The sequence below is a fragment of the Ovis canadensis genome, chromosome 3 (genome assembly GCF_042477335.2).
Source record: "Ovis canadensis isolate MfBH-ARS-UI-01 breed Bighorn chromosome 3, ARS-UI_OviCan_v2, whole genome shotgun sequence".
NCBI classification, from domain to species: Eukaryota; Metazoa; Chordata; class Mammalia; order Artiodactyla; family Bovidae; genus Ovis; species Ovis canadensis.
In genome coordinates, this window is record NC_091247.1 from 2145461 (window position 1) to 2170726 (window position 25266).

The 25266-nt window shown below is 65.6% G+C and overlaps 1 protein-coding gene across 6 annotated transcripts in view; it reads left to right on the plus strand.

Annotated features, from left to right (window-relative positions):
* Positions 1-25266, plus strand: part of BRD3 (bromodomain containing 3) — a 34744-nt gene that overhangs the window by 3301 nt on the left and 6177 nt on the right. For 3 of the 6 annotated variants that reach the window (XM_069579824.1, XM_069579819.1, XM_069579820.1), the window contains exons 2-10: positions 10700-11025; positions 11914-12051; positions 12573-12720; positions 13303-13517; positions 14102-14209; positions 15160-15531; positions 17672-17800; positions 20025-20216; positions 21064-21287. In XM_069579824.1, coding sequence (XP_069435925.1) covers positions 10813-11025; positions 11914-12051; positions 12573-12720; positions 13303-13517; positions 14102-14209; positions 15160-15531; positions 17672-17800; positions 20025-20216; positions 21064-21287 — 1739 coding nt within the window. In that variant the 5' untranslated portion in view covers positions 10700-10812. The remainder of the gene's footprint in view (positions 1-10699; positions 11026-11913; positions 12052-12572; positions 12721-13302; positions 13518-14101; positions 14210-15159; positions 15532-17671; positions 17801-20024; positions 20217-21063; positions 21288-25266) is intronic. The other 3 variants (XM_069579825.1, XM_069579821.1, XM_069579822.1) reach the window with 1 other exon arrangement.

Here is a 25266-nt window from a genome sequence, read left to right on the forward strand (position 1 = left end):
TGCTCAGGAGCTGCCATCTGGGGTGTTGGGTGCCGCAGGCGCCCAGTGGGGTTTCCCTGCAAGTGTTGGAATCTGGGTTCAAGAGGGTGATCAGGAGCCTGTTCGGGAGGGCTGGGGGCACCCGTCTCTCAGATGCCGCCCTGTCGTGAGGAGCTGGCACCCCGGGGTCCCCACTGAGGTCCCTGGTAGCTGGGGGCGGGAACGCGTGTTGAGCGGCTGTACCCGCGTGCTGTGTAATCAGGAAGAGCTGGCGGGCAGCGTGCTCTGATGGCGTCGCAGGGTGAAACTCGGGTGCATATGGGAGGAGAGGGCAGGAAGGGGTGCTGCCCAGCCCCCAGCCTGCTCGCCCTGTGGGGCAGAGCCGTGGCGATGCCAGCCGGGTGCCAGGGCTACTGGTCCAGAGCTGGGGCCCCGCTGCCTGTGCACCCCAGATAGACCCCACCCGCCTGCGCTCTGTGGCCTCGGCTGCCAGCGGGCTCTCCCAGCCCAGCCGTCGGGGGTCTGGGTGGGGAAGACACCGATGGCCGCGTGACGGTCCCCTGAGATGTCGGAGCCTGCACCCCCACGCCCCGTAGGGACAGGCGGTGTTCGGTAAGCTAGTGAGCTCTGGGGCTGTGGGAAGGGTCGCGGGGGTGGTGGCTGGGACCCCCTGCCCTTGGGCGCCCCCTGCGCTCGGAGGGCTTCCAGGCTCTTGCCATCCCTCCGTGGGAGCCCATGCTGCCCTGGAAAGGTTTGTGTGGGGACCCTGGTTTCCCAAGGCGGGGCCGTGCGACGTGTTGCTCTGGGCTGTCGCCGGTGGGCTTCCTCGAGGGCTCGGGGTGGGGGGCCGGCTGCCCCTCGACCCCAGGATTGGGCGGTGGTCATGGGGTCCCAGCCTGGTCTCCTGCCTCCCTGCTCAGGCTCCACGGCCTCCCAGCTCCTCTAGGCCTTGGGTCCTGTCTGTTCGGTGGGGTGAAGGGTCAGCGTCCTTGTGAGGGCCGCCGCGTGGGGTGTGAGCTTGGGAGGGCCCTGCAGGCGGAGCTCCCTCCTGCTCAGGGTCCCGGCGTTGCCCACGTGGGTGTCGGTGTCCAGTGGAGGTTGGCTCTTGGGACAGGCGATAGTGGCTGCAGCTGGGGCCAGGCCCCCCGCTGAGTGCAGCGACTGCCTGACCCCTCGCACCCTCTGTGGGGCCGACTGGCCCAGAGAGGCTGGTCCCCCCTCCCTCTCCAGGAGCGTGGGGGCTGGCCAGGCTGTCCTCTGTGTGTCCCCTGGCGCCATGCCCCCTTCCAAGTGGCCAGTCTCCGCCCCCCCAGAAGCCCCCTGGAGCTTCCCAGCCCCTGACACGCACCGCTGGTGCAGCACCTCTGTGGGCTTTTTGCAGTTTTTCTTAAAGGTGGGTTGTTTGAGAGGTGGGTGGGGACAGCCTTGCACAGGTTAGGGGGTGTGGCTGGCCTGACCCTCACTGTGAGCAGTGATCCCATAGCAGAGCTGGTCGGAGGCTGGCTTCTCCAGGTAGGCTGGCGGGCTGGGCAGAAATATGGGGTGTCAGGGGACACTGGATTGAGGAGGAGCCTTAGCTGTGCAGAGCTGAGGGGACGTGGGGCCGTCAGGAGGGGCCAGGGGCTCGGCAGGGCAGGCCAGCACCTCAGTTCAGTTCAGTCGCTCAGTCATGTCTGACTCTGTGACCCCATGGACCGCAGCACACCGGGCCTCCCTGTCCATCACCAACTCCCGGGGTTTACCCAAACTCGTGTCCATTGAGTCAGTGATGCCATCCAACCATCTCATCTTCTGTCGTCCCCTTCTCCCGCCTTTGATCTTTCCCAGCATCAGGGTCTTTTCCAGCGAGTCTGTTCATTGCATCAGGTGGCCAGAGTATTGGAGTTTCAGCTTCAGCATCAGTCTTTCCAATGAATATTCAGGACTGATCTCCTTTAGGATGGACTGGATGGCTCTCCTTGCAGTCCAAGGGACTCTCAAGAGTCTTCTCCAACACCACAGCTCAAAAGCATCCATTCTTCTCTGTTCGGCCTGCTTTATGGTCTGATTCTCACATCTGTACACGACCGCTGGGAAAACCGTAGCTCTGACTACACGGACCTTAGGGTCCCCGCCGACCCGGGGGTGCTGTGGGCATGCGATGGGGCTGGCCTGGAGGGGTCACACCCTGACCCCGGGTGGGCTTGGGGCCCTGGTCGGGGCTGAGCCACTCTGGGCAAAGGCCCTTCGGGTGGCAGCTGTGGTGGTATTCGTCCCTGCAAGGCTGGGGTGGTGGCCAGCAGGGCCCGGGGTGTGTGGGGCCACCGCCCGCCTGGCTGGCCTGTTCGGAGGCCCCTCGCCGGGCCCCTGGGTCCCCTCTCTGGAGGAGGCAGTTGGCTCCGTCCGTCACTGAAGCTACCCTGCCCACGCGGCTCCTGTTTCCTGGGGCCCGGCTGCCCCGGGCAGGGGCGCTGGGGCGGCGGGCCGGCCCCTCCCTGCGGGTCACAGCCCTGTCCCTGCGGGTGTGTCCCGGGCGTTCTGGGACGTGGTGCAGAGCCTCCAGGGCTGGGGCGATGGCCTCGCTTACAGCCTGGCTCTGCCCTGGGCCCTTTCTCCTCAGCCTCCTACCTCACCCAGAACGTGGTGCCCCTGTGACCCCTGCTGATGCTGGGATGGGACCCGGGGAGACGGGGCACTGTCACAGTGGGGGCCCTCGCGGGCAGAAAGGGGGCCCACCCCCCCGAACTCCGGAGACGAGACTGCAGGGTCTGAGCTGGGCCAGAGGGGAGAGGGAAGTGGTGACGCCCGGGATGGGGCGCCCCCCCCACCCCAGGCTCTCTTCCAGCCTCTGGCCTCCGCCTTCAGCTCCCTCACGAGCCTCCCCCCAACCTGACCCTGGCTGGGGAGTCCCCCTCGGTCTGGCGCCCTCCAAGCTGACCCTGGCTGGGGAGTCCCCCTCGGCCCGGTGCCCTCCAAGCTAGGAGCTTCCCAGGACTCCTCACGTGTCTGCCTCCTCCTCTGACTGTGCCCACCCCCCTGCTGCCCCCCACATGGCTGAAGGCGTGTCCCTCAATGCTGGTGAGCGAGCAGCCCCTGGATTGGGCACCCCCGAGAGATGGACGAGGCCAGGCCGCCATGGAGTGCCCGACTCCGGCCGCTGGGTCCTGTCTGCAGTGGGAGGGTCAGAGCTGCCACCGCGGCTGTGTTTTCTGGGGGGTTTCTGTCGTGGCCTCTGGACAGAGGGGCCCCACACTCTCCCCTTGTTTGTCCAGGAGCCTGAAGGGCCCTGGTGTCCAGCCTCTCTTGATGCATCCCTCTGGGTTGAGCCAGCCTGTGGGGCCTGAGTTTCTGTGTTTTATTTCTGATTCCAGTTGTCCAGGGAGGAAGGAGGTGGGTCCCAGAGCCTGGCGTCCGGGACCCTGGGAAGGGGCGGGGAGAGGGCCATGACTTCTGAGGCCCGCCTGCCGCGGAGCTGGGGACACCCGTGCCCCACCCGTGGCCGGACGTATCCTGCACAGGGTCCCTCTTGACGGAGCAGTGGGTGTGTGGCTCCGGGGGTGGGGTGGGCCCTCGGTGACCCCCGGCCTCTGGCCCTCCGCTGAGCTGGGCCAGCCGCGTGGCTTTCTAAGCTGTCCTGCAGGATCCCGCCCGAACCCGTCTGGGTTTCCTCTCGCGTTCGAGGGCTTTTGCGGTTTGTCTGAGCATTTCCGCTCCGGGTGGTTTCAGATCCCCTCTCTTCGAGGGAAGGCTTCTCTCACTCTGACCTTCACCTGTTTGTGGTGCTGCCTTCGTGCCAGCGGCGGGTTCCCCGGGAGGTGTGTGTGTGTGTGTGTGTGGAGTGCTCCCTGGGAGGTGTGTGTGTGCTCCCCGGGAGGTGTGTGTGTGGGTGCTCCCCAGGAGGTGTGTGTTTTGAGAGGGGTGCTCCCGGGGAGGGGGGTGTGTGTGTGTGGGGGGGTGGGGGGTGCTCCCCAGGAGGTGTGTGTGGGGGGGAGTTGCTCCCTGGGAGGTGTGTGTTTTGAGAGGGGTGCTCCTGGGGAGGGAGGTGTGTGTGTGTGTGGGGTGCTCCCTGGGAGGTGTGTGTGGGGAGGTGCTCCTCGGGAGGTGTATGTGTGTGGAGTGCTCCCTGGGAGGTGTGTGTTTTGAGAGGAGTGCTCCTGGGGAGGGGTGTGTGTGTGTGGGGTGCTCCCGGGGAGGGGGGTGTTTTGAGAGGGGTGCTCCCCGGGAGGTGTGGGTATGTGGGGGGTGCTCCCCCCGACGCGTGTGTGTGTGTGTGTGTGTGTGTGTGTGTGTGTGTGTGTGTGTGTTGCTCCCAGCCTCGCTCTGCCCTCTGAGGGGCGGGGGCCTGGGGTCCCTGTGCAGGGCACGCGCGAGGCTCCTGATGATGGGCCGCGCACGCCTGCATCGCTGTGCCCGCGGCCCGCCTCCTGGAAGGCTGGTTTGCGGTGGGCCTGGCGGGCTCCAGTGGTGGGGGGTGGGCCGCATGTTTTGCTCCTGCCTGTTTACCCCAGGAGCTGAGGCCCGCCCCCCAGCCCTGCCCGGGACGGGGTGGGGGAAGGGGCGCCCCGGCGGCCTGCAGGTCCGCTCCGTCCGGTGTCTGCTCTTGGGTGCTGGGCTCTGCCAGCTGCACTTCCCCACCGCGTCCCGGGCCGTCCTGCCTGAATCCATCCCCCCACCACACACACACCTGGGTTCGTCTCCTCTGTTGGGCCAGGGGCCCCAGGGAGCAGGGCTGTGCCCCCCAGATCTCACTGTTGCTGGGGGTGGCGGGGGTGCAGGGTCCTGAGTGCCCAAGGAAAGGGGGGTTCCTTCTTTTTGAAGTGAGGGCTTTCTAGTGTGGCCAGCAGAGGGGCCGTGGAGGCCCCCTGCGTGCCCCGTTTCTGCTCAGAGAACCCTGGTCGTTTCAGCCCTGCTCCCACCCCTGTGATCACAGAGCAGATATGTCTCCTTCCTAAGACTTGGTCCCCATCTCTGAGGTGTGAGAACTTCTAAAGAATCGTACCGCACACCCCCGTCACCCCCAAAGCACTACGTTGAGTCCAGGGTCATTGAGCGGTCCGTGTGGACGTAGATGCCTCTCGACTCACTGTCCAGCAGGTGTTTCCAGCGCGCTGGCCCAGGGCGGAGGTGCTGGGGCTGGGCACTGCCTCGCCCGCCCCGGCCTTGCCCCCAGCCCTCGAGGGGCCCCGAGGCGTCCCAGGTTGGGTGGAGAAGCCGACCCCAGAGACGGGCAGCCTTCCTCCGCTGCAGCTATGGGCCCGGGAAGCTGCCCCAAGGAGCGAGCTTTCTCCCTTGTTCTGTTGCAGCGGCAGCTGGCCCTCTGCCGCTGAGGGATGGCCTTCTGCTGCTGAGGGATGGCCCTCTGTGTCCGTGTTTACCTCCCCGGGAGGTTGACGTGTCTCCTTGCTGCCTGTCACGTCTGACTTGGGACGTTGTCTCACACCCTGGGGGCTGTAGGAATGCAGGTGCGCTGGCTGGGTTCTGAGACCCCAGAGGCTCCATCGGGACACGCCTGGCACTGGGGAAGCGGGAGTCAGGCTCCGGCCGGGCCGTGGTTTGCTCCTGACCCGATCACGGCGGGCGTTGCCTGCTTGTGCCCCAAGTGGGCTGGAGTGGAGGCACTCATGTTCCGGGGGCTCACGGGCGTCTGTGGGGGCCCTGCTTCTGCTCCAGGAGGCCGCTCGTCCGTGTGGTGGGGGCCTGAGTGCCCCGGGCCTCAGGTTCCCCGTTTGCAGCCAGCCCCTGTGGTGCTGCCAGGGGCTGACCCGGGACCGCCGAGGAGAGCTCCCAGCCGGACGTTGTCTCTGCTCCTCCTGCGGCTCCTGCTGTCCCCGCCCAGCCACAGTGGCTTAGGCCATGGGAGTGGGCTGGACCCTTCTGGAATCCTCACTCTTGAGTTTGCGTTGTTTCTCTTGATTTAGGGGGCCTGTGGGCACCGCCCTGGGGCTCCCTTGAGGCAGAGGTTCTGGAGTCTTTGCCAGTGGACGCAGGCACCCACCGAGTTGGCCCCCTGCAGTTTTCCCATCCGGGTCCCTAGCCAGGGAGGCCAGGTGGGCTGGTGACCAGGCCTCCGTCCTGGGGGGGGCCTGGCAGGACTGAAGGGAGGGGCCAAGATGTCCTGCGTGCTCACGCAGAGCCCAGGCCTGCTGGACCGAGGAGACCCCCGAGGGGCTGGTGTCACCCAGCTCTTTATCCGCTGTCCAGGAGCCCCTGGCCCGCCATGTCCTCGAGGGTGGGCGCCATGCCTCCGTCCTTGGGGCTGGCTTGGAAACACTTGACCGCTGATGGCCGTGCCACTGGTCAGCCAGGAGGGCAGCTGGGACTTGAACGCTGGCGTGGCAGACCCTAGCAGGCACGCCCTGCTGCCCTTCTGCGGGGCCCCCGTGTCTGCGGCATCTTCGCATCCCCAGCTGAAGTTAGACCAGGAGCTCAGAGGGGCGCCGCTGCCTGGGACCGCCCCCCGGGGTCGCGGGGGCCCTGCTCGCAGTTGTGGTGGGGCCATGTGGTGTCTTAGGACTGCTGGGCGCCCTCTCTCACCCCGTGATGCCGGAAGCCAGGTTGGGAGGCAGGGGGGTCCTGGGCTCACATCCCCGAGGCTCTCTAGCTGGATTCAGGAAATAGCCCGAGGATGGAAGAGCCTCAGCTTTGTCATCCGTGCGGCGGGCCTGCCCACTGGCCATGTGGGATCACGTGATGTCTCTCCTTCAGTAGGGGTGGAGGGCCTGCGGCCGCCACCCAGCGCCCTTTGGGGCTTTTCCACCATCCGCCTGCGCGACCTCACCCAGGAGGGCAGCTGGTGAGGCCTGGCCAGGGCCCGCAGGGGGCGGGTGCATGGTGCCCCTGGACGCGGCCGGATGGTGACTCTCCGGCCTATTCTGTCGTTTCACGTTGTCGTGCGGCTCCGGCCCTCTTCTCCAGGACCAGCGTCAGTTCAGGGCTGAGCCCTGGAGGGGCGGGCGTGGGGCAGCCCGTGGACTGTGGGGCTCCAGCTTCTTTCTGGAAGCCGCCTGTGCCTTCCGGTCTCGGGATGCGGCTCTGACCCTGCCCAGGCGAGGCAGCTGTGGCAGGCAGCCCTACTGGGCCTCCAGCCTCAGCCTCCTGCTGCCCGACAGGTGGGCGTCGGTGGGGTTTCTCGGCCGTCCGGGCGACATTGGCGGGGGGTTGAGGGGGAGGTGTGTGACGGGGCCGACGGCGCCTCTCTCGGCCCTGCCGAAGGCGAGCCGAGACCTCGGGGTGGTCGTGGCACCAGGACTTGCCCCGGACGGAGCACGCACGGCTGCCCGGCCCGGCCCCAGACCTTGGAGGAAGAGACGTGAGCTCCCAGACGCTTGGCCAAGCGTTTTTCCAAACTAGGTGTCTCTTTACACTTGCTTCTTTTTGTAAAAGTAATGTCTTCTTAAAAAAGTAAATCCTCCAGTTCAGAAATGCAAGCAGGAAGGGAGAAGGCACCTCACGTGCTGTGGGCGTGGGGTCCTGGGCACCCAGGGGGCCTCTCCAGCGTCTTGCCGGCCTGCGTGCTGTGGGCGTGGGGTCCTGGGCACCCAGGGGGCCTCTCCAGCGTCTTGCCGGCCCTCGAGGGGACGTCCCGGGCTACGCCAATGCCTGTCTCCTCAGAGTCGCTCTTGGGTCGGCAGGGCTGGCGGGGAGGCGAGGCCAGACTCTGACTGCGCTGCTCGCTCTGGACATGCGGCCTGACTTGGGCTCTGCTGCGTTCTGGGAGGGCTGGCTGCAACAGGGACTGGCGTGGCCCCTCGCCCCCCCAGAGGGACCATGCCGGGTGGCCTGTGTGACCGTGTGGCCCACCTGGGAGGCTTCTGCCCAAGCCCCTGGCTGCGCGGCCCTGCGGGGAGAGCAGCCCTGCTGCCTGGGATGGGGGCTTGCCCAGCCGCTGAGGCTGCTGGTGCCCTCCCTCCCTCTCTGGTGAGCTGGTGCCCAGGCTGCCAGCGGCAGAGGATACGCCATGCGCTCGCCTCTGCCCTCGGGGGTGCTGTGTGCCACCGTCTGATGCTGGATGCCGCACCCCTGCGGGCATCCCACGCACCCGCAGGAGCCTGGGCACAGTGGCTGTGCTCGCCCCAGTGGAGGTGCCGAAGGCTGCGTTCACGTTCGCAGGGTGCCCCTGCCCCGTGCCAGCCCCAGGCTGCAGGGCGCACGGCACTGTCCACGTGTGTGTCCTTGCTGAGCCTCAGACACCCTCCAGGGTCCGCGTGGTCCTCGCCTCGGGACCCTCTGTGGCCTGTGGTCGGTGTTCAGTGAGCACGTGCCGGGCCCGCACTGGGCTCCGAGCTGAACCGCATCATCTGGGGTACCCGGCTGTGTTGAGCGGGCGCCCAGGCTGGGCGGGAGTGAGGCGGGACGCAGGAGGTGGCCCGTCCACCTGGCTTGCACTCTTGGCCCCTCCTGGGCGGAGCCAGCTGCCTTGTGGGCCCCGGGCGCTCAGCCACGGAAGGAGTGTGTGGTGTTTGCGGCGGGGGCTGCCTTCCTGTTGTGCTGCCGTGGGAAGTGGTCAGTCACTGGTCAGGAGAGGGGGCGGAGGTCAAAGGCCAGGCTGAGGGCCGCCTGTCCCTGCAGAGAGCTGTGCCCACCTGTCCTCGTGCGCGGAGGAGGCCGGTCTGCACCTTGGCAGCAGCCTGGGCCCTTCCTGGGGCCTCCGTGTCCCCTCAGGTGGTTTAAGGCCCTGGTGGTGTCCTGCCTGTTCCCCGAGGACTGTAGCGGCAGCACTGGGTACTGGGTGCCTGCCCACCCACCCCGCATCTGGGGGCCCGCCTGGCCCACAGCTGGGGGCCCACACCTGGGGCCCCACCCGGCCCGCACCTGGGGGCCCATGCTGTGCTCATCCGTCGTCAGGCAGGAATGGGGTGTATCCTCAACAGACCTCGGGAACCCCCACGTCGGCAGCCACCGCAGCCTCCACAGCAGGACCATCGGGTGATTGGTGCGTATCCAGCACTGGCTTGAGTGCTCTGCGCTGGACTCCTTTAGGCTTGAGTCCCGTGGGGACCCAGGCAGACTGGATCCCGGGGTTGGCGAAGGGCATGGCTGGGATTGCGCCCAGGGGTCTGGCCCGGTGTCTGCTCTGCGCCTCTGAGCTGCCCGGGGTCTGAGAGGCCCAGCCGGTGATGGAGGTAGGGGGGACATGGGCCTGTGAGGCTGCTGCAGCCCAGACGGGGAAACAAGTCACTGGTCAGGCCGGGGCCTGCAGGCCAGAGTGGGACAGGCAGTGCTGGTTTGGATGGGAGCCCCATGTGGGGCAAGGCTGTTGAGGGGGGCAGGTTCGCAGGGACCCCAGCAGGAGGCGGTGGCACTAGGCCAGAAGTGGTCAGACCTGTGGGGTGGGGGGCAGCGGGGCGTCGAGGCCGAGACCTGCGGGGTGGGGGGCAGTGGGGCCTGGAGGCTGAGAATGCAGGCCGTCTCTGTGCGGTGTCTGCACCGTCAGCTGGGCGGTCGTGGCCCCTCCCCACGGAGGCCCTGGAGCCGGTGTGGAGGAGAGGCGTTCAGGCCCTTGCAGGGTGGGGCGCCTCGGGGTGTTCCAGAACGTTGCTCCGAGGAGGGGAGCGGGCGGGCAGGCCTGCTCCGTGCGTGGGGTGCGCCCGGTCTCTTTGCGGAGTCCTCTTTGCTCTGGCTTGGGGTCGGTGGGGGCTGAGGAGGCGCTGGCCTGGGGGAAGCCCCTGGTCGGTAGCTTTCCCTGATGACCGTGGTATAAGCGCCCACGTGCCAGACTGCTGGCTGCTGGCAGGGTGTCAACCAGCTAGAAGAACCCTGCAAGTCGGGGCGACCTGCTCTTGCAAATCATGGCGGGTGGACGTGGGCCCAGAGGCGGGCGGACGTGGGCCCAGGGGCGGGCGGGTGCTGTTCTGTCCTCCCGGAGGGCCCTCCGGCCCCCACGCAGGCCCTGCCTCCCAGCCCGGGCCCGGCTGGGTCCCTGACAGGTGCCTCCTGGCCCAGGTCCAGCTCTTCTGTGCAGCCCCCCGGGCGCTCTGCAGACGCAAGTGACAGGCAGGCCATCGACTTCCTCCCAGGATGTGGCGGGGGAGCCACTGTGAGGAGGCCCGTCTGTCACCCGCTGCACGGCTGTCCGCGCGGCGCTGGGCAGCCTCCTGACACGTGTGGGGCCTCAGTGGGCACTTCCTTCCCGGCGCTGCGCATGGAGGAAGTTTGGCGAGCTGGGCTGTGGTCTGCCACCCCCCGCCACCCTCCCCGATTGGCTGAGGACCGGCCGTGTCACAGCCCGGCCGCCGTCACAAACCAGGGCCCGTTCTCGTGGTTACATTGGAACCCCCATCGCCCGTGCGCCGTGCGTGCTCCACACGCCTTTCTGCCGGCCTGGCTCGGCCGTCGGGTCCGCGTCGCCGCTGTCGACGTGCGAGTTGCTGCCTGGAAGGTTGCTGCTGTCCAGGACAGTGTCGAGGCAGTCCCCCGCACGCCGGCGGCTGGTGGGTGGTGAGCCGACAGCCTTGGCCTCCGCCTGGACGGCTGCCTCCACCTGGACGGCCGCCCCTGCTGCCCCCTGCCCCTCGCGTCTCCCCCACCCGCCCGGGCGGGGCACCTGCTGCCGTTCTGCCTCCCCTCCTGGGTCTCTCTCCCTGCCCCGGCCGAGGGCAGCGGCGTGACAGGTGAGGGGGGGACCTGACCAGGGCGGATGTGCCAAGGTTCCCTTGCCGTGACCGTGCAGCCTCATGTGCCCACGGAGCCGGCCGAGGCTGGGGTGACCGGCCATCCCTCCGCGGTCCCTTCCGCCCTGCAGGTGCTGCCTGGTTGGGCCCAGACATGGAATGTCGTGCCTCAGCGGGAAGCACAGAGGAAGCCAGGGCCTCCCTGAGCCGCTGCCGTGACTGCCAGTGAGCGAGCAGCTGGAGGATGTCCGCCGCGACGCCGGTCGCCCCCACGGGGATCCCGGCGGCCCCGGGCCCAGTGAACCCGCCTCCGCCGGAGGTCTCCAACCCCGCCAAGCCCGGCCGCAAGACTAACCAGCTTCAGTACATGCAGAACGTGGTGGTGAAGACGCTCTGGAAACACCAGTTCGCCTGGCCCTTCTACCAGCCCGTGGACGCCATCAAGCTGAACCTGCCTGTGAGCGCCCCGCCCGCCGCCCCAGCCCCTCCGTGGCCCCGACTCCTGCCTGTGAGGGTCCTGCCCGCTGCCCCTCCAGAGCACCCTGTCCTGGGAGGACAGCCCCTCTGGCCTTGGCCCAGGTGGTGCAGGGAGGCTGCAACTGCTAGGAGGGCCAGGGAGGCAGCAGGTGGTAGGAGGGCGGGCCCAGCCCAGAATCTGCGATGATGGAAGGGCAGAGGGGACGCGCAGGCCTGGGGCGGGGGAGGGCGGCTGCCCCGCATGCAGGGAGCGGGAGGCTGTGGCCTCGTGGGTGGACGAGGCAGACCAGCCCGGGCGCAGAGGTGCACTGAGGCTCGCCCCGCACCAGCCCCGTCCCACTGAGTGGCGCGCCTGCACATACAGCCTTGTGCTCATGGGGAGGTGGCCGGCCTTTCCGGGGATGGCGCCCGAGCTGCATGCCTGGGGCCCGCCTGGCTGCCTGGCGGCTTTCTCCTCTGGGCCCGAGTGGAGAACCCCAGAGTCCTGCAAGGGCAGCCCTGGGCCAGCACTTGGCAGCCTGGCTCCTGAGCCAGCTTGGCCCTTGGGCACCTGCAGGCCCTAGAGTGAAGTGTGGGACCCAGAGAGGGGGCCTAGCCCCTCGTCCTGCGCCTAGACCCGCTCTGCAGTCCCCTGCCCACACAGACTCCCGTCAGACCAGAGGGGCTTGGCAAGGTCCGTGCTGGTCCAGGGCTCCCCCAGACCTGGCGCCGTCCCCGCCCCGGCCCCCCTCAGCTGGACAGAAACTTAGGTCCAGCCCCAGCGCTGAGCTGCCAGACAAGGCCGCCTCGCGCGCGATCTTGGTGCTTGGGAATCATGAAAACCATCTTATTGAATCCAACAGTAACACCCCGACTGTCTTTTTCCTAGGATTATCATAAGATAATAAAAAACCCCATGGACATGGGAACCATTAAGAAGAGGCTAGAAAATAATTATTACTGGAGCGCGAGTGAGTGTATGCAGGACTTCAACACCATGTTTACAAACTGCTACATTTACAACAAGGTGAGCAGGCGGCGTGGCGTGGGCCCCAGCCGCTGCCGTGAGCGACCTGGGGGGAGCGCCAGGATGGGGTTGGCCCGTGTCCACTGGGCCCGGTGCGTCGCAGCGGCTCTCAGACCCATTCGGGCCACCTCGGCCTCCCGCTCAGCCCTTGTCTGGCTGCGATCCCCGTGTGTGGGCCCCACAAGCCACGTGCCTGAGGGCTCGGCCTGTGCGTGGGCCCATGTGCCCTGCTGGCACGCTGAACGTTCGAACAGCCTTTCCAGGAGGAGTTGACACACCAGATGCTTTAGAACATCCCCACGCTTGGGCCTTGTTTCCTGTCTGTGATGGGATAAAGAGTGGTTTTCTGAGTTCTTGCTAGAGTTTCTGTGTTAAAATGTATTCCTGTTGCTTCCCTCCCGCCCCGCCAGATCCCTCAGCAACTTTTTAAACACATATTTTTCTTGAGCAGCGGTTGCACGTTTGCTGTAAGCAACGCGGCTCCTTGCCAGCGCGTGACCCTGCTTCTCCCGTGTCTTCAGCCCACAGATGACATAGTGCTCATGGCCCAAGCCTTAGAGAAAATTTTTCTGCAAAAAGTGGCTCAGATGCCCCAGGAGGAAGTTGAGTTACTGCCCCCTGCTCCAAAGGGCAAAGGCCGGAAACCCTCTTCGGGAACGCAGAGCGCAGGTGAAGGGGGTGGGGGTGCCCGCCTCCCAGAGCCGACGAGAGCGGCCCCTCCCTACGCGTTCGATGGCGGTCGGGGCCGGGAGCTCTGCTGTGTGGCCTGCGGGCTGCCTGCCGTGGCGCCTGCCTTGCTGGGACCCCAGGCTCCTCCTCGCTGGCCCTGGCTCGGAGGCTGCCCCTTCTGCGGCCACTCTGCTCCTGTGTCCCCGCCAAGGACCTTGCCTCCCCAGCGCGCAGTGTGTTCTCTGTGAATGGTCCGGGAGTGGCCGGGGGTTTAGGGTTGGCACTGGGAGCCCGGGGACAGCCTTCCCTGCCCTGGGAACCCAGAACCAAGGTGTGTCCCCATGGAGAGCTGCCCAGGAGGGGCCCATCCTCCGGAGAGGCGGGGCGGTGGCTGGTTACGCAGCCGGGGGGACCCGGGTTAAGCCCCGGGCTCCGCCCTCCCAGACTGTGACCTCCCGGACCACACGCCCCATCCTGGTTCACTCACCCCGGCCTCAGAGACGGCCACTGTGAGGGTGATGGCCAGGGTCTCGGGAGGAGGGGCCGGTCCGACAGCTCCACCTCCTGTCTTCTGCCCTCAAGGCTCGCAGCAAGTGGCAGCCGTGTCCTCCGTCTGCCCGGCGACCCCCTTCCAGAGTGTCCCCCCCACGGTCTCCCAGACGCCCGTCATCGCCGCCACCCCCGTGCCAACCATCACCGCTAACGCCACGTCGGTCCCTGTCCCCCCGGCTGCTGCCCCGCCTCCCCCCGCCACGCCCATCATCCCCGTGGTCCCTCCCACGCCGCCCGTCGTAAAGGTGAGCTTTCCCCGGTCCCGGGCGCGGGTGGCTGTGGGTGGGTTGGGGGTAGCGCTCTATCCCTTCCCCGGGCACAGGCTGCCCCTGGCGCACTGGGCACACGGGCCTCTGGACCGGTCCCGTCCGCCCACGCCTGCGGAGTGGGCCACGATTCCCGACACCGACGCTTGGAGCTGCAGGTCACACAGCTGGCGAGGGCGGCTGGGCTGGGCCCGCGGCGTCTCTGGCCTCTGTGGTACACATGGGTTCCCCGCAGGGCGTGCAGGGGGTGAGGGCGTGCTCGGATTTCCAGCGGTTGGTGTGGGGAGGGCGACGGCGGCCTCTGTGCACGCCCCTCCCTGGCTTTGCCGGGAGCCTCCCCTGCAGGGCCTGGGCTTGGAGTGCTTGCTTTCCACGAGGCCCGCGGCCAGCAGGGATGGCCGAGGGTCCCACACCCACTGACACACACCGTCTTCTCCAGTTTGACCCTCACAGCGACCCTCGGGGGCAGGCAGTATTTCCCCCATCTTTCAGATGAGGAGGCGGGCACTCAGAGGGGTTAAATGGCTCCCCCAAGGTAAAACGCCGCTCGCCCTGCCCCGCAGCCTCCACTGCCTGCCCTTGGGCGGTGCTGGCAGGCCGTCCTGCCCAGCGCCCTGCTGCCTTGGAGCATGTCCTGTCTGCCGCGGCCCCGTGAGCCCTGGGGCCCCCCGGTGCGTGCTTGGCCTGCCCTCGGCACTGTGATGTGTGTGTGTGTGTGTGTGTGGGTGGCTGGCTCGTGCCTGCCGGCCTGGGGGCAGGGGCTTGGCAGGGGTGGCGCCCTTGGTGGCTGGCCTTGGTGGCGTGCACGCTGTGGACCCCGGGGAGGCCACTGGCCGGGTGCTCCTGGCTCCCGGGGGCTGTCCCGCCTGCCTGACAGCGGGGAGGGAGGGGAACCCTGAGCTGGTCTCGGGGTGGCTCTGCACCCTGGCTGCCCAGGTGCTCGACACTCCCCATGGTGCCCACCCAGCAGGGGCGGGCGGATTGCCTCGGTGTTCCCCCCCGGGCGGGTAGCCGCTCCTAGGGTCAGCTCCGGACATGCACAGCGCTCTGCCCCGGGGTCCCAGCTCCCAGACCTTGGGCGCCTGCTGGTGTCTCCAGCCCCCCACCCCGCCGCCCGCATGCTCCTCCCAGCCCCTCGTCCTGTGGCTGCCACTGTCCGCGGAGCACCCGCTGTGAGGCCCGTGTTGGGGCGCCCCTCCAGCCTCTGACCCGCAGGGGTCTCTCTGCTGTCCCCGAGCCCCACTGGATGCCCGTGTTGCTCGCAGCGGGCCCCTGGTGCTGCAGGCCCCTAAGCTGTGCTCTGGGCACAGGTGTGGCTGCAAGGGGGCAGCGTGATGTGTCTCAGGTTGACGAGCGCCCCTGTGGGCGTGGGGCCTAGGGGCCCCAGCAGCCTCAGCGTGCAGCCTCACCACCGCCAGCTGTGTGACCTCGGGCAGGCGCCGGGGCCCCTCTGAGCCTCGGTGTCCTGTGTGGCGCGGGGGCCCCGGGAGAGCGGCGGTGGCCGTGCATGCCCTCGCTTTGCTCCGCCTGGTGGGCGGTCCATGCTCCAGGAGCGCCCTCGGGCGGGGATGACGAGGACGGGCGCCGGCTCCCCAGCTCACAGCCGTCTCCGCTGTCGCAGAAGAAGGGCGTGAAGCGGAAAGCGGACACTACCACGCCCACCACGTCCGCCATCACAGCCAGCCGCAGCGAGTCGCCCCCGCCGCTCTCGGACCCCAAGCAGGCCAAGGTGGTGGCGCGGCGGGAGAGTGGGGGCCGCCCCATCAAGCCGCCCAAGAAGGACCTGGAGGACGGCGAGGTGCCGCAGCACGCGGGCAAGAAGGGCCGGCTGTCCGAGCACCTGCGCCACTGCGACAGCATCCTCAAGGAGATGCTCTCCAAGAAGCACGCGGCCTACGCCTGGCCCTTCTACAAGCCGGTGGACGCTGAGGCCCTGGAGCTTCACGACTATCACGACATCATCAAGCACCCGATGGACCTGAGCACCGTCAAGGTAGGGGCGGCTGGCCCCCCATCTGTGCGGCCCGCCGGGCCTGCCGAGGCCGAGGTGCTGTCCCGGGCGGCCCAGGGGCGGTTCCGCAGGCCCCAGGGCGTTGCCCGGCTCCCTCCACCCGCCCGCAGCAGCACGCAGGGCCTCAGGCCTGGCCCGGGCCCCCCGGCAGGGGCTGGCAGGGCGCTGTCCTCTGCCTCGTCCTGCGGCTTCCCGTCACCTCTTTCTGTTGAGCTGCTTTGGTTCCCCTGTCTCCTCCTGTCCTGCTGCGTTTGAGGGTCTCTGTAACGCTAGGCGAGGAGGCCCTTTGCGCCCCAGCCCCTCCTAGGACAGATGCAGGTCTTGGAGGAGGCCGTGGCGGAGCTGACCCCAGGACCCCCACCCTTTCAGGCCCTGCACCAGGGTCTTCTTGCCCTGGGGGCTTCTCCCTTGGCGTTTGTGGGCATGGCAGTGGGTCAGGCCAGGTGTGGACAAGCAGAGAAGAGCAAGCTTGGGCCAGGCAGGCATGGAGGGGGCCTCCTGGCTGGTGGCAGCCCCGAGGGCAGGAGATTGGGGCTGTGAGGTCCTGAGGGGTTTTCCCTGCGTGGGCGAGGAGGCCCAGGCCCAACACCGCTCTGCTTCCTCAGCCGGCTGTAGTCTCTGAGGTCTGAGGGGTATCCCCAGCACATGGGTGTGTGTGGGCCTGCGAAGCTGCCCCAACAGAGGGGAGAGGGGATTCTTTACCCCTGTGGGGTCGGGGCCCTGAGCTGCCGGTCTCAGCCATTCTGCCCCGGCTGGGCGAATGCTGCCCTGGGACAGACTCTCCTACTGGAAGTCTCGCTCCCCACTAGGGGCAGGGCAGGCCCAGCCATCCAGGGCAGGGGTTCCCGGGGAGCCTGCTGGGCTGGGTGGCCGAGCAACCTCCTCCCCCTCTCTGACCCTCTCCCTGGTCGCAAGGGCAGGCGCCGGCTTCCTCAGACACACGCAGTGTTCCGGGGGCCCTGCCTCTTTTGGGAGCCCCGCAGCACCGGCTGCTTTTCCTGGGCCGGTGTTCGTCTGTACGACATGAACAGCGGGTCAGGACGCAAGCCGAGCAGCAGAGGGAAGCCCCCCTCTGGCTCCACCGCCCCCTTTCCCCAGGGGTGCCTGTTGCTGACAGTTCGGTTGCAGCTTTCCTGACCAGCTCCTGGCTCAGGCTGGCTCTTTGCCAGCAGGTTTTCTCAGTGGGGCAGTGGTTCCCAGGCTCTGAGGTGTACCAGGACGGTGGCCAGCAGTCAAGTTAGGGATGAAGTCCAAGACTGTCCAGGTGTTGAGAGAGTCTCGGGTGCCCATTTGCTGAGCTGCTCCAGAGTGAGGAGGTTGTGCAGAGGGCTGGAGCCCAGCAGCCCGTGTTGCTGGAAGCTCCTGAGAGGGCAGAGGAGGGTGATGTGTGCTAGGCTGGAGGGGCTGCAGGTCCTGGAGTCTGACCACCAGCTGCCCCTCCTCCGAGGCCAGGACTCTGTTGCTCTGGGTGCAGGCGGGGTGGGTGGCTGGGCTCTGGCCCCCAGGATAAATGGGCACCTCAGACCCCAGACACGAGGTCCCTGACACATGAGCTCCACGTGAACCCAGCCAGGCCCAGGCAGCGCACGCCTCGAGAGCCACTGCCCTGACCTTGCTGCCTCCGTGCAGCTGCCTGTCTGGGCGCACCCCGTCCCCCACCGTGGTGCCCGTTGTCTGTATCCTGGCGGCAGCGGGACAGTTGGGTGCCACTGTGAGGCTGGCTGGCCAATAGCACCTGGATTCTCCAGGGAGAAAATTAAAGGTCTCGTTGCGAGAGCTGAGTCACCCCCTAAACGAGCGGAGGGTGACTTCCTGCCACAAGTTGCTCGTTCCCTGCCAGAGCCCCTGCCAACAGGGATACGGATGTGTGAAAAATCACACAGGACGTAGAGCTGGGGTTTGGGGTGAGGATGGGGTGGGTGGTGGCTGCGGGAGCTGACTCCTGTGAGCGCCCTTTTTTTCTCCCCGGGGATCTGCCTCGTACCCGGGCCCCTGGGCCCTCCCCTCCAAGCCTCCCTTCCCCTCTCTCCCGGGCTCCCAGGCACGGTCTCGGGCTGGCGCTGGCCCTGGGGCGGGCCCCGAGGCCTGGCGGCGCCTTACGCCCGTGGCGTGTGTCTTACAGAAGAAGATGGACAGCCGCGAGTACCCGGACGCGCAGGGCTTCGCGGCCGACATCCGGCTGATGTTCTCAAACTGCTACAAGTACAACCCCCCGGACCACGAGGTGGTGGCCATGGCCAGGAAGCTGCAGGTGAGCCCGGCGCTGGCAGGCGGTGCCGCTCGGGGAGGGCGTTGGGAGCATCCAGCCGGGGAAGGCGCAGGGTTGGGGGGTCCCGGGACTTCACCCACGAGCACGTTCTTGAGTGGTGGCTGAGTGGCCGCCAGGCCCTGGGCCTGCTCCGCAGGGATGAGGCGGCCCGCCAGCCAGTCCCCGCCTCCGGGAAGCGCAGGCTCCAGTGGGCAGCAGCGCAGAGGTGGGCCTGCAGGCGTTCTGGGGGGCTGGGGGCAGAGAGGAGGCTGCTCCTTGCGCGTCGCTGCGTGCCGGGGCCCGCGGCTGTCCTGCCAGGCAACGGCTCGTGGCTTTGCTGATGACGTGGGAGCGTGGGGCCTGCGGGGAAGCGCAGACTGGCCTTCAGTGGCGGGCCCTTGCATGTGTGCACAGCCCTCACACACGCCACGAGTATGTGTGTGTGTGTGTGTGTGTGTGTGTACCCACGCGCGTGCTCGTCTGTCAGTCTGCAGGCTGACCCGGGTTTCCGTGGGGGCCAGCACGCGGAGTCTGCTCTCTCTGTGACCACCTGGGCTGTTTGCGACCCCGTGGAATGCAGCCCGCCAGTCTTGTCTGTCCCTGGGATTCTTCAGACAAGAACGCTAGAGTGGGTTGCCATTCTCCAGGGGGTTTTTCCCCACCCAGAAATCGAACCCAGGTTTTCCCACAATGCAGGCAGATTCTTTACCTTTTGAGCAACCAGAGAATCCCTTTGTAAATAAGAGCACCTATATTTCACATGGGATAAAATCAGAAAGCTTTCTGTTTAGAAGAAAGAGACCCTGTGGATGTGTGTTCTGTTCCAGGAGCTCTCTCTTCACAGGACCTAGCATGGTGTTCTGTTAAGACGCCCCCATCTCTCGCTCAGAACCGTTTCGTAGACCTTGTACGGTCACTCGGACACGTCCTTGCTCACCCAGCCCCAGACGGGGGTGCAGGGCTCCTCCTTCTGGGCCTCTGGGTCCTGGTCCCCCCCCTTCCTCCTGCCTGGGGGCGCTGGCTGCTGCTGGCTCCCGCTGGGGTGGGCGCAGAGCCGTCCTGGGGTCCCAGGGCTCCCAGAGGGAGCCGCCCAGACCCACGGTTTCAGACCCCGGCCCGGACCCCAGAAGGCTCTGCCCAGCCCCGTGCGCTCACTGCTCTTTGACGCCCCGAACCTTGTAAGTTGCCCTATGAGGAAGCCAGGCGGCCCATGGGCCAAGGGCAGTGGCTGGTTCTGGTCCAACTGAAGGGGGTCTCCCCGGTATGGGACCCTTACCTGCTGATGACTGTGGTTCTGATCCCACGTAACGGGGTCTCCCCAGTGTGGGACCCTACCTGCTGATGACTGTCGTGACCCCGCAGTTGGGTTAGAGCCCGACTCTGCAGCAGTCTGAGGTCAACCAACCCCCACCCCCAACCAGGACAGAGCAGGCTGGACCGAGGTGGCCGCGTGCCTCCTGCATGTTGTTGCCTGGACTCCAGCAGGAGATTCTGGGGGACCAGGACCCGGAGCAGCTCTGGGAGGAGCTGTGTGGCTCCGCGTGTGAGCCAGGCGTGTGTGGCGTCAGGCACAGGAGCCAGGCGGGGAAGGCTCACTGCCTGCCGTTCAGCCTGTCTGAGATGAGCCTGGGCTGCCAGGGCAGGGGGTGTCTTCGCTGAGCATGCTCCCACCAGAGAGGGAGCCTTCGCTGAGCGTGCTCCCACCAGGGAGGGGGGCTTTTGCTGAGTGTGCTCCCACCAGGGAGGGGGGCTTTTGCTGAGTGTGCTCCCAGGGCTGTGCAGGAGCTGCTGGCTGTTTTGACTGAACTGGACCCTTTGAGCCAGCTCTTGGACCCCGCCCCAAGAACGAGGTGGGATGCTCCAGCGATGCCACCAGGCAGAGATGGGAGAGCGTGAGTGGCTCTCAGACCCGGTGTCGGCGGCCCAGGAGAGGCCCGAGCTCCCGGGCAGGCCTCTCACTGTCTGGCAGTAGGTGGCAGCCTTGGAGCCGGAGCGGAAAGGACTTGCCTGTCTTTTACAGGAGGCAGGCACTTGGGTGCCCGCTCCTGCAGGGCTGTGTCCGCAGCTGCTGGCCCTGTGCCCCTAGTCCAGGGCCGCGCTCACTGCCTGGGAGGGAGGGACAGGGAGGGAGGCAGGGAGCAGGCGCCCTGGGCAGGCCTGGCCGTCTCCCTGCGCCCCAGGGCTGCCCACAGGTGCTGGGACCCAGGCTGCCCCTGCTCTCCCGCAGGACGTGTTTGAGATGCGCTTCGCCAAGATGCCGGACGAGCCAGCGGAGGCACCTGTCCTGCCTGCGCCTGCGGCCCCCGTGGTCAGCAAGGGCGTGGAGAGCAGCCGCAGCAGCGACGAGAGCTCTTCAGACTCAGGCAGCTCGGACTCGGAGGAGGAGCGCGCCACGCGGCTGGCGGAGCTGCAGGAGCAGGTGAGTGGCCGTGCGGGACGGGGGGCTTGGGCAGGACCGTGGCCCTTCCCCACCGGCCCCTGACCCGAGGTCTGCCCCAGCTGCCGCCCCGTTCCCAGCCACAGCCGTCCTTACCTGGTGTGGCTGGGAGGGGACCCGGGAAAGGCGTCAGCACCAGGGCCCCCTTGCCAGTGCCCACAGGCCTGGGGCCCCGTGAGCCCGCCTGTGTTGGGATGTCCCTGGAGCCTCTTCTGCTCCAGAAAGGTCTGCAAGGGCTGCAGTTGCGCGGCCCCCAGAGCCTGCCTCTCGGAGGCGGAAGCTGGGCTGTCCTGCCTCCGCCTCTGACCCCTGAGGTTTGCTCCCACCCCCCTTCACGCTCCTTCTGTGCAAGATGGGAGCAAGAGGTGCTAGATTCCCGGGGGGCCCTCTGGCAAGGAGGAGACGGTGAGTAGCGGTGATTCTGCCGCAGCCCGAGGGGCTGGGCGGCTGAGCTGAGCCCCATGGGGGCTCACGGGCTGGGGTCGGTGTGCGCAGCGTCCCCATCCTGCCCGTCCACCTCCTGAAGGCTGGGGTCACCGTTTCCTCACCCGTGGAGCGTGGCTCCCAGAGCTGCTGGGCGCCCTGAGGGGCTGCTGGGCTGAGGGACGTGCAGGGTGCGTGCACGCTGCCCGCCGCCTGCAGGCCTCGTTCGGTGGTGGCTGCCGGCCCTGGCAATATTCGCCCCGCAGTCCTGCCGTGTGGCGCCCCGGTGGCTTGCCCACGAGCTTGGCTGTGGGTGTTCTCCCCGGGGTGGGCGGTTTAAGCGCCTTCCTGGAGCATCTCCCTCCGCCCAGCCCGGAGTCCTCACCCGGCGGCCCGTGTCTTCCAGCTGAAGGCCGTGCACGAGCAGCTGGCTGCCCTGTCTCAGGCGCCAGTGAACAAGCCAAAGAGAAAGAAGGAGAAGAAGGAGAAAAAGAGGAAGGACAAGGACAAGGAGCGGCACAAGGTCAGGGCCGAGGACGAGAAGCGGGCCAAGGCCGCCCCGTCCGCCAAGCAGGCGCCGCAGAAGAAGGCGCCCGCCAAGAAGGCCAGCAGCACCGCCGCCGCCGGCAGGTGGGCCCCGCGCCGAGCGGGCTGGGCACCGGCTGGCGGGGGCCTGGGCACGGGGCTCTGGATGCCGGGCTGTCGGGAGAAAGGGCGGCGTGGGGGGCATTGGTAGGCCTCGTCTTGCCCCCCTGGTGGGGAGACTGTAGGGACCCAGCGAGGGCTCCGCCGGGCGTCAGGAAGGGTATGGGCTCTAGAGGGCAGAGCTCCACTCCCGGGGGGCTGGCCTCAAGACAGGTGTGGAGACCTCTAGAGTCGCGGTCTTGGGGACGTTTTCCTGATCTGGGCAGGGGTTTTCTTTGGGGGTGTGTTGGGCTCTGGGCACCCCGTTCCCAGGTCACCTGGTATGTGCAGGGTCAGGAGGGGGCGGTGCCCCTCAGTGAACAGCTCATTGGGCCCCACGGCTTTTCCTTGGTTCCCGCCGAGGCCCGGTGCCGCCCTGAGGATTGCTGGCAACAGACGGGCAGGGACGGCACGGGGAGGAGTGTGGGGCCCGGGGGCTCCTCCCAGGATGGGGGGCGAAGCCTCCCCAGGTGAGGAGACCTCCCTAGGCCGCCTCCATCCAGCTGCACAGACGGGCAGGATGGAGACCGAGGAGCCGGGAGGGGCAGCAGGCATAGAGCTGTGCCGGGCAGGAGGACGTGTCCCTCGTGGGGACTGGGACAAGCGGGGCGCCGCCCAGCAGGCCTGGGAGGAGGGCAGAGCGGAGGCTGCGGAGGCTGACGGCTTCGTTCAGGGGCTCGCGGCTTGTCCTCTGAGCAGGTGAAGCTGGAGCGGAGGAGGGAGGCGCAGGGGGCAGAGTGGGCAGAAGGACACCCCTGGAGGCTGGCGCGGTCCTGTGGACGGGAGGGGCCGGCGTGCCCGTTGGCTGGGGTGGAGGCCTGTAGCTTCGAGAGCTGTTGGTGCGGCTGAGTGGACTGGCTTTGGTCCCTGGACAGAGGAGGGGCCGGTGGAGCCCGGGGCCTGGGCTCCAGCAGCGGGCGGGCAGTGAGCGCGGTCAGGGCTTGTCCGTGCCTCCCGCTTGTGGGGAGGCAGGAATCGGCGCCCTGTCCTGTCTCTGGTTTTGGCGTCAGTGGGCTGCCCGCCTCAGCGGTGACTGGGGAGGTGTTCTCCGCCGTCTCCTGGGGCGGGCTTGCAGAGCTGGCGTCCTGCCTCTTGTTTTGTCGTTGGCTGTCCTGGGTCCTCGTTGCTGGAGGGGGTCTGCTTGCGAGTTGCAGGGTCGGGCTTCTCCCTGCAGTGGCTGCCCTGCCGTGCGCTGCAGGGCTGGTGGCCCCCGGGCTCTGGAGCACGGGCCTGTAGTTGTGGCGCGTGGGGTCTTCCCCGACCAGGGGTCGAACCCGTGTCTCCTGCCTCGGCACGTGGATTCTTTACCACGGAGCCATGGGGGAGGATTCTTAAGTGTGCGAGACGGTTCACCGTGAACCCATCTAGACCTGGGGTTTCACGTTGGGAAGGTCTTCAGCCGTGAGTTCGGCCCTTTCAGTAGGTACAGGGAGTCCGGTTACTGGCTTGGCCTGTGTTCTCTCATCGTGATGGGTTGGTTTGTAACCCCCCCTCTTCTGCAGGTCTGTACCAATGTGCCTTTTTTTTTCCCGTTCCTTGTGTTTGTAACTCGCGTCTGTTTCCTGGTGAATCTGGAGAATCTGGCCAGTTCTGTTCGCTGTGCGAAGAACCAGCGTTTGGCTTCCTCGCCGTTTCTATTTTCTTTTTCTTTCGTCTTGGTCTTACTGTTATTATTTCCCTTTGCTTGATATGGACTTAATTTGCTTTTCTTTTCCTAGCTTGAAAGTAGAAGCTTAGATGATTGATTTTTTTCCCCTCTTTCTTTGTTCTGTGTTTCGGCCCTGAGCCACGCGGGATCTTAATCCCCTGACCGGAGCTCAGACCTGCTCCCCTGCAGTGGAAGCCCGGTCCTAACCGCTGAAGCTCCAGACCTTCTTTTCCGTGCGAGCGGCCGATGCTGCGAGCCTGCGTCTAAACACGGCTTTGGCTGTGCGTTCCCCACAATGTGATTTGCTGTGATTTCACTTAAGTTCAAAACGTTTTTTAAGTCTCTTCAGGTTTCCTTCTTGACCACGGGTATTTAAAAGTATGTTTTACCTTACAGATATCTGGAGACTTTTCAAGATATTTTTCAGTTACTGATTTCCAGGGTCAGAGAACATACTTTGCATGTTTTCAGCATTTTGAAATTTTTGTTAAGATCTGTTTTACGGCCCAGAACATGGTCTGTCTTGGCCAACATTCCATGTATACTCGAAAAGAATGTGTCTTCTCCTGCTGTTGGGTGGAACACTGTATAACTGTCAGTCAGAAGATTTAAAAAATCTTTAAAAGAAGGGACACAAATGAACTTACTGGAAAACAGAGACAGGCTCACGAACTTGGAGAATGACTTTATGGTTGGCAGGGAGGGGACGGGTGGAGGAGAGGGCTAGCCTGGGAGTTTGGGATTGACGTGGGCACACCGCTTAGATAGCTGGGCTTCCCTGGTGGTTTAGTGGCGAAGAATTCGCCTGCCGGTGCAGGGTACACGGGTTCAAGCCCTGATCCGGGAACCTCCCACGGGCCGTGGAGCAGCTAAGCCCGTGTGCCGTGATCACCAAGGCCCACACACCCTCGAGCCCGCGCTCTACGACAAGAGAGGCCGTCACAAAGGTCCACCCACAGCTAGAGAAAGCCCACACGCGGCGGCAAAGACCCAGCATAACCAAAAAGAAATGAATCACACGGAGGAAATGGGGGGGAAAGGAAATAGCTAACCAACTAGGGCCTGCAGTGTAACACAGGAGACTCTCCTCGCTATTCTGTGATGGCATAAGCGGGAGAAGAGTTTGAAGAGTATAGAGACGTGTATATGTAAGAAAAAGAAAGTTAGTTTAGTTGATAGTGGTGCTGGGGTCGTCTGTATCCTTGCTGGTTGGTTCCGTTAATTATCGAGAGAAAATCATTGAATTCTCTACGTAGAATTGCGTGTTTTCCTATTTCCCTTGATTTCTGCCAGTGTTTGTCTATATATTTTGAAGCTTGGTTTCAGATGAGCAGGCATGTTGAACTGTGCTGCCTTCTTGACCAGCTGACATTTTATCGTTACAACAGTGTTTTTCTTTTTCCCGATAATATTCCTTTTCTGAAGTCTACTTTGTCTGAAGTTGTTAGAGCTGCTGGAGTTTTGATCAGCTAACATATACATGGTATATTTTCCCCCTATCTTTTTACTTCTAACCTACCTCTTCTATTTTAAAGAGGGGTTTGTGTAGACAGCCTAGAAGTTGGGTCTTGGTTCTCACCCGGTCTGACCATCTCTTCCTTTTAGTTGGTATGTTCAGACCATTTGTCTTTGATGTAATTATTGATTCAGTTGGATTTTCATCTGTTGTTCACTGGCTCAGTTGTGTCTGACGCTTTCTGACCCCATGGACTGCAGCACGCCAGGCCTCCCTGTCCATCGCCAACTCCCAGAGCTTACTCAAATTCATGTCCATTGAATTGATGACGCCATCCAACCATCTCATCCTCTGTCGTCCCCTTCTCCTCCTGCCTTCAATCTCTCCCAGCATCAGGGTCTTTTCTCTTGAGTCAGCTCTTCCCATCAGGCGGCCAAAATATTGGAGCTTCAGCGTCAGTCCCTCCAGTGAGTATTCAGGGTTGATTTCCTTTAGGACTGACTGGTTTTATCTCCTTGGAGTCCAGGGAACTCTCAAGAGTCTCTTCCAGCACCACAGCTTGAAAGCATCAATTCTTCGGCCCTCAGCCTTCTTTATGGTCCAGCTCTCACATTCATACACGACTCCTGGAAAAACCACAGCTTTGACTAGACGGGCCTTTGTCGGCGCAGCGACGTCTCTGCCTTTAAGTTGCCGCCCAGGGCTTCTGTCCACCATCACGCTGATTTCTGTGCGCCCCTCAGCTGCCCCCCTGCCCCGTCTCTCGCCTTCTTTGTTTGAATACGGAGGTCTGGCCTGTTGCACTTGCTGCCTCTGTGGGG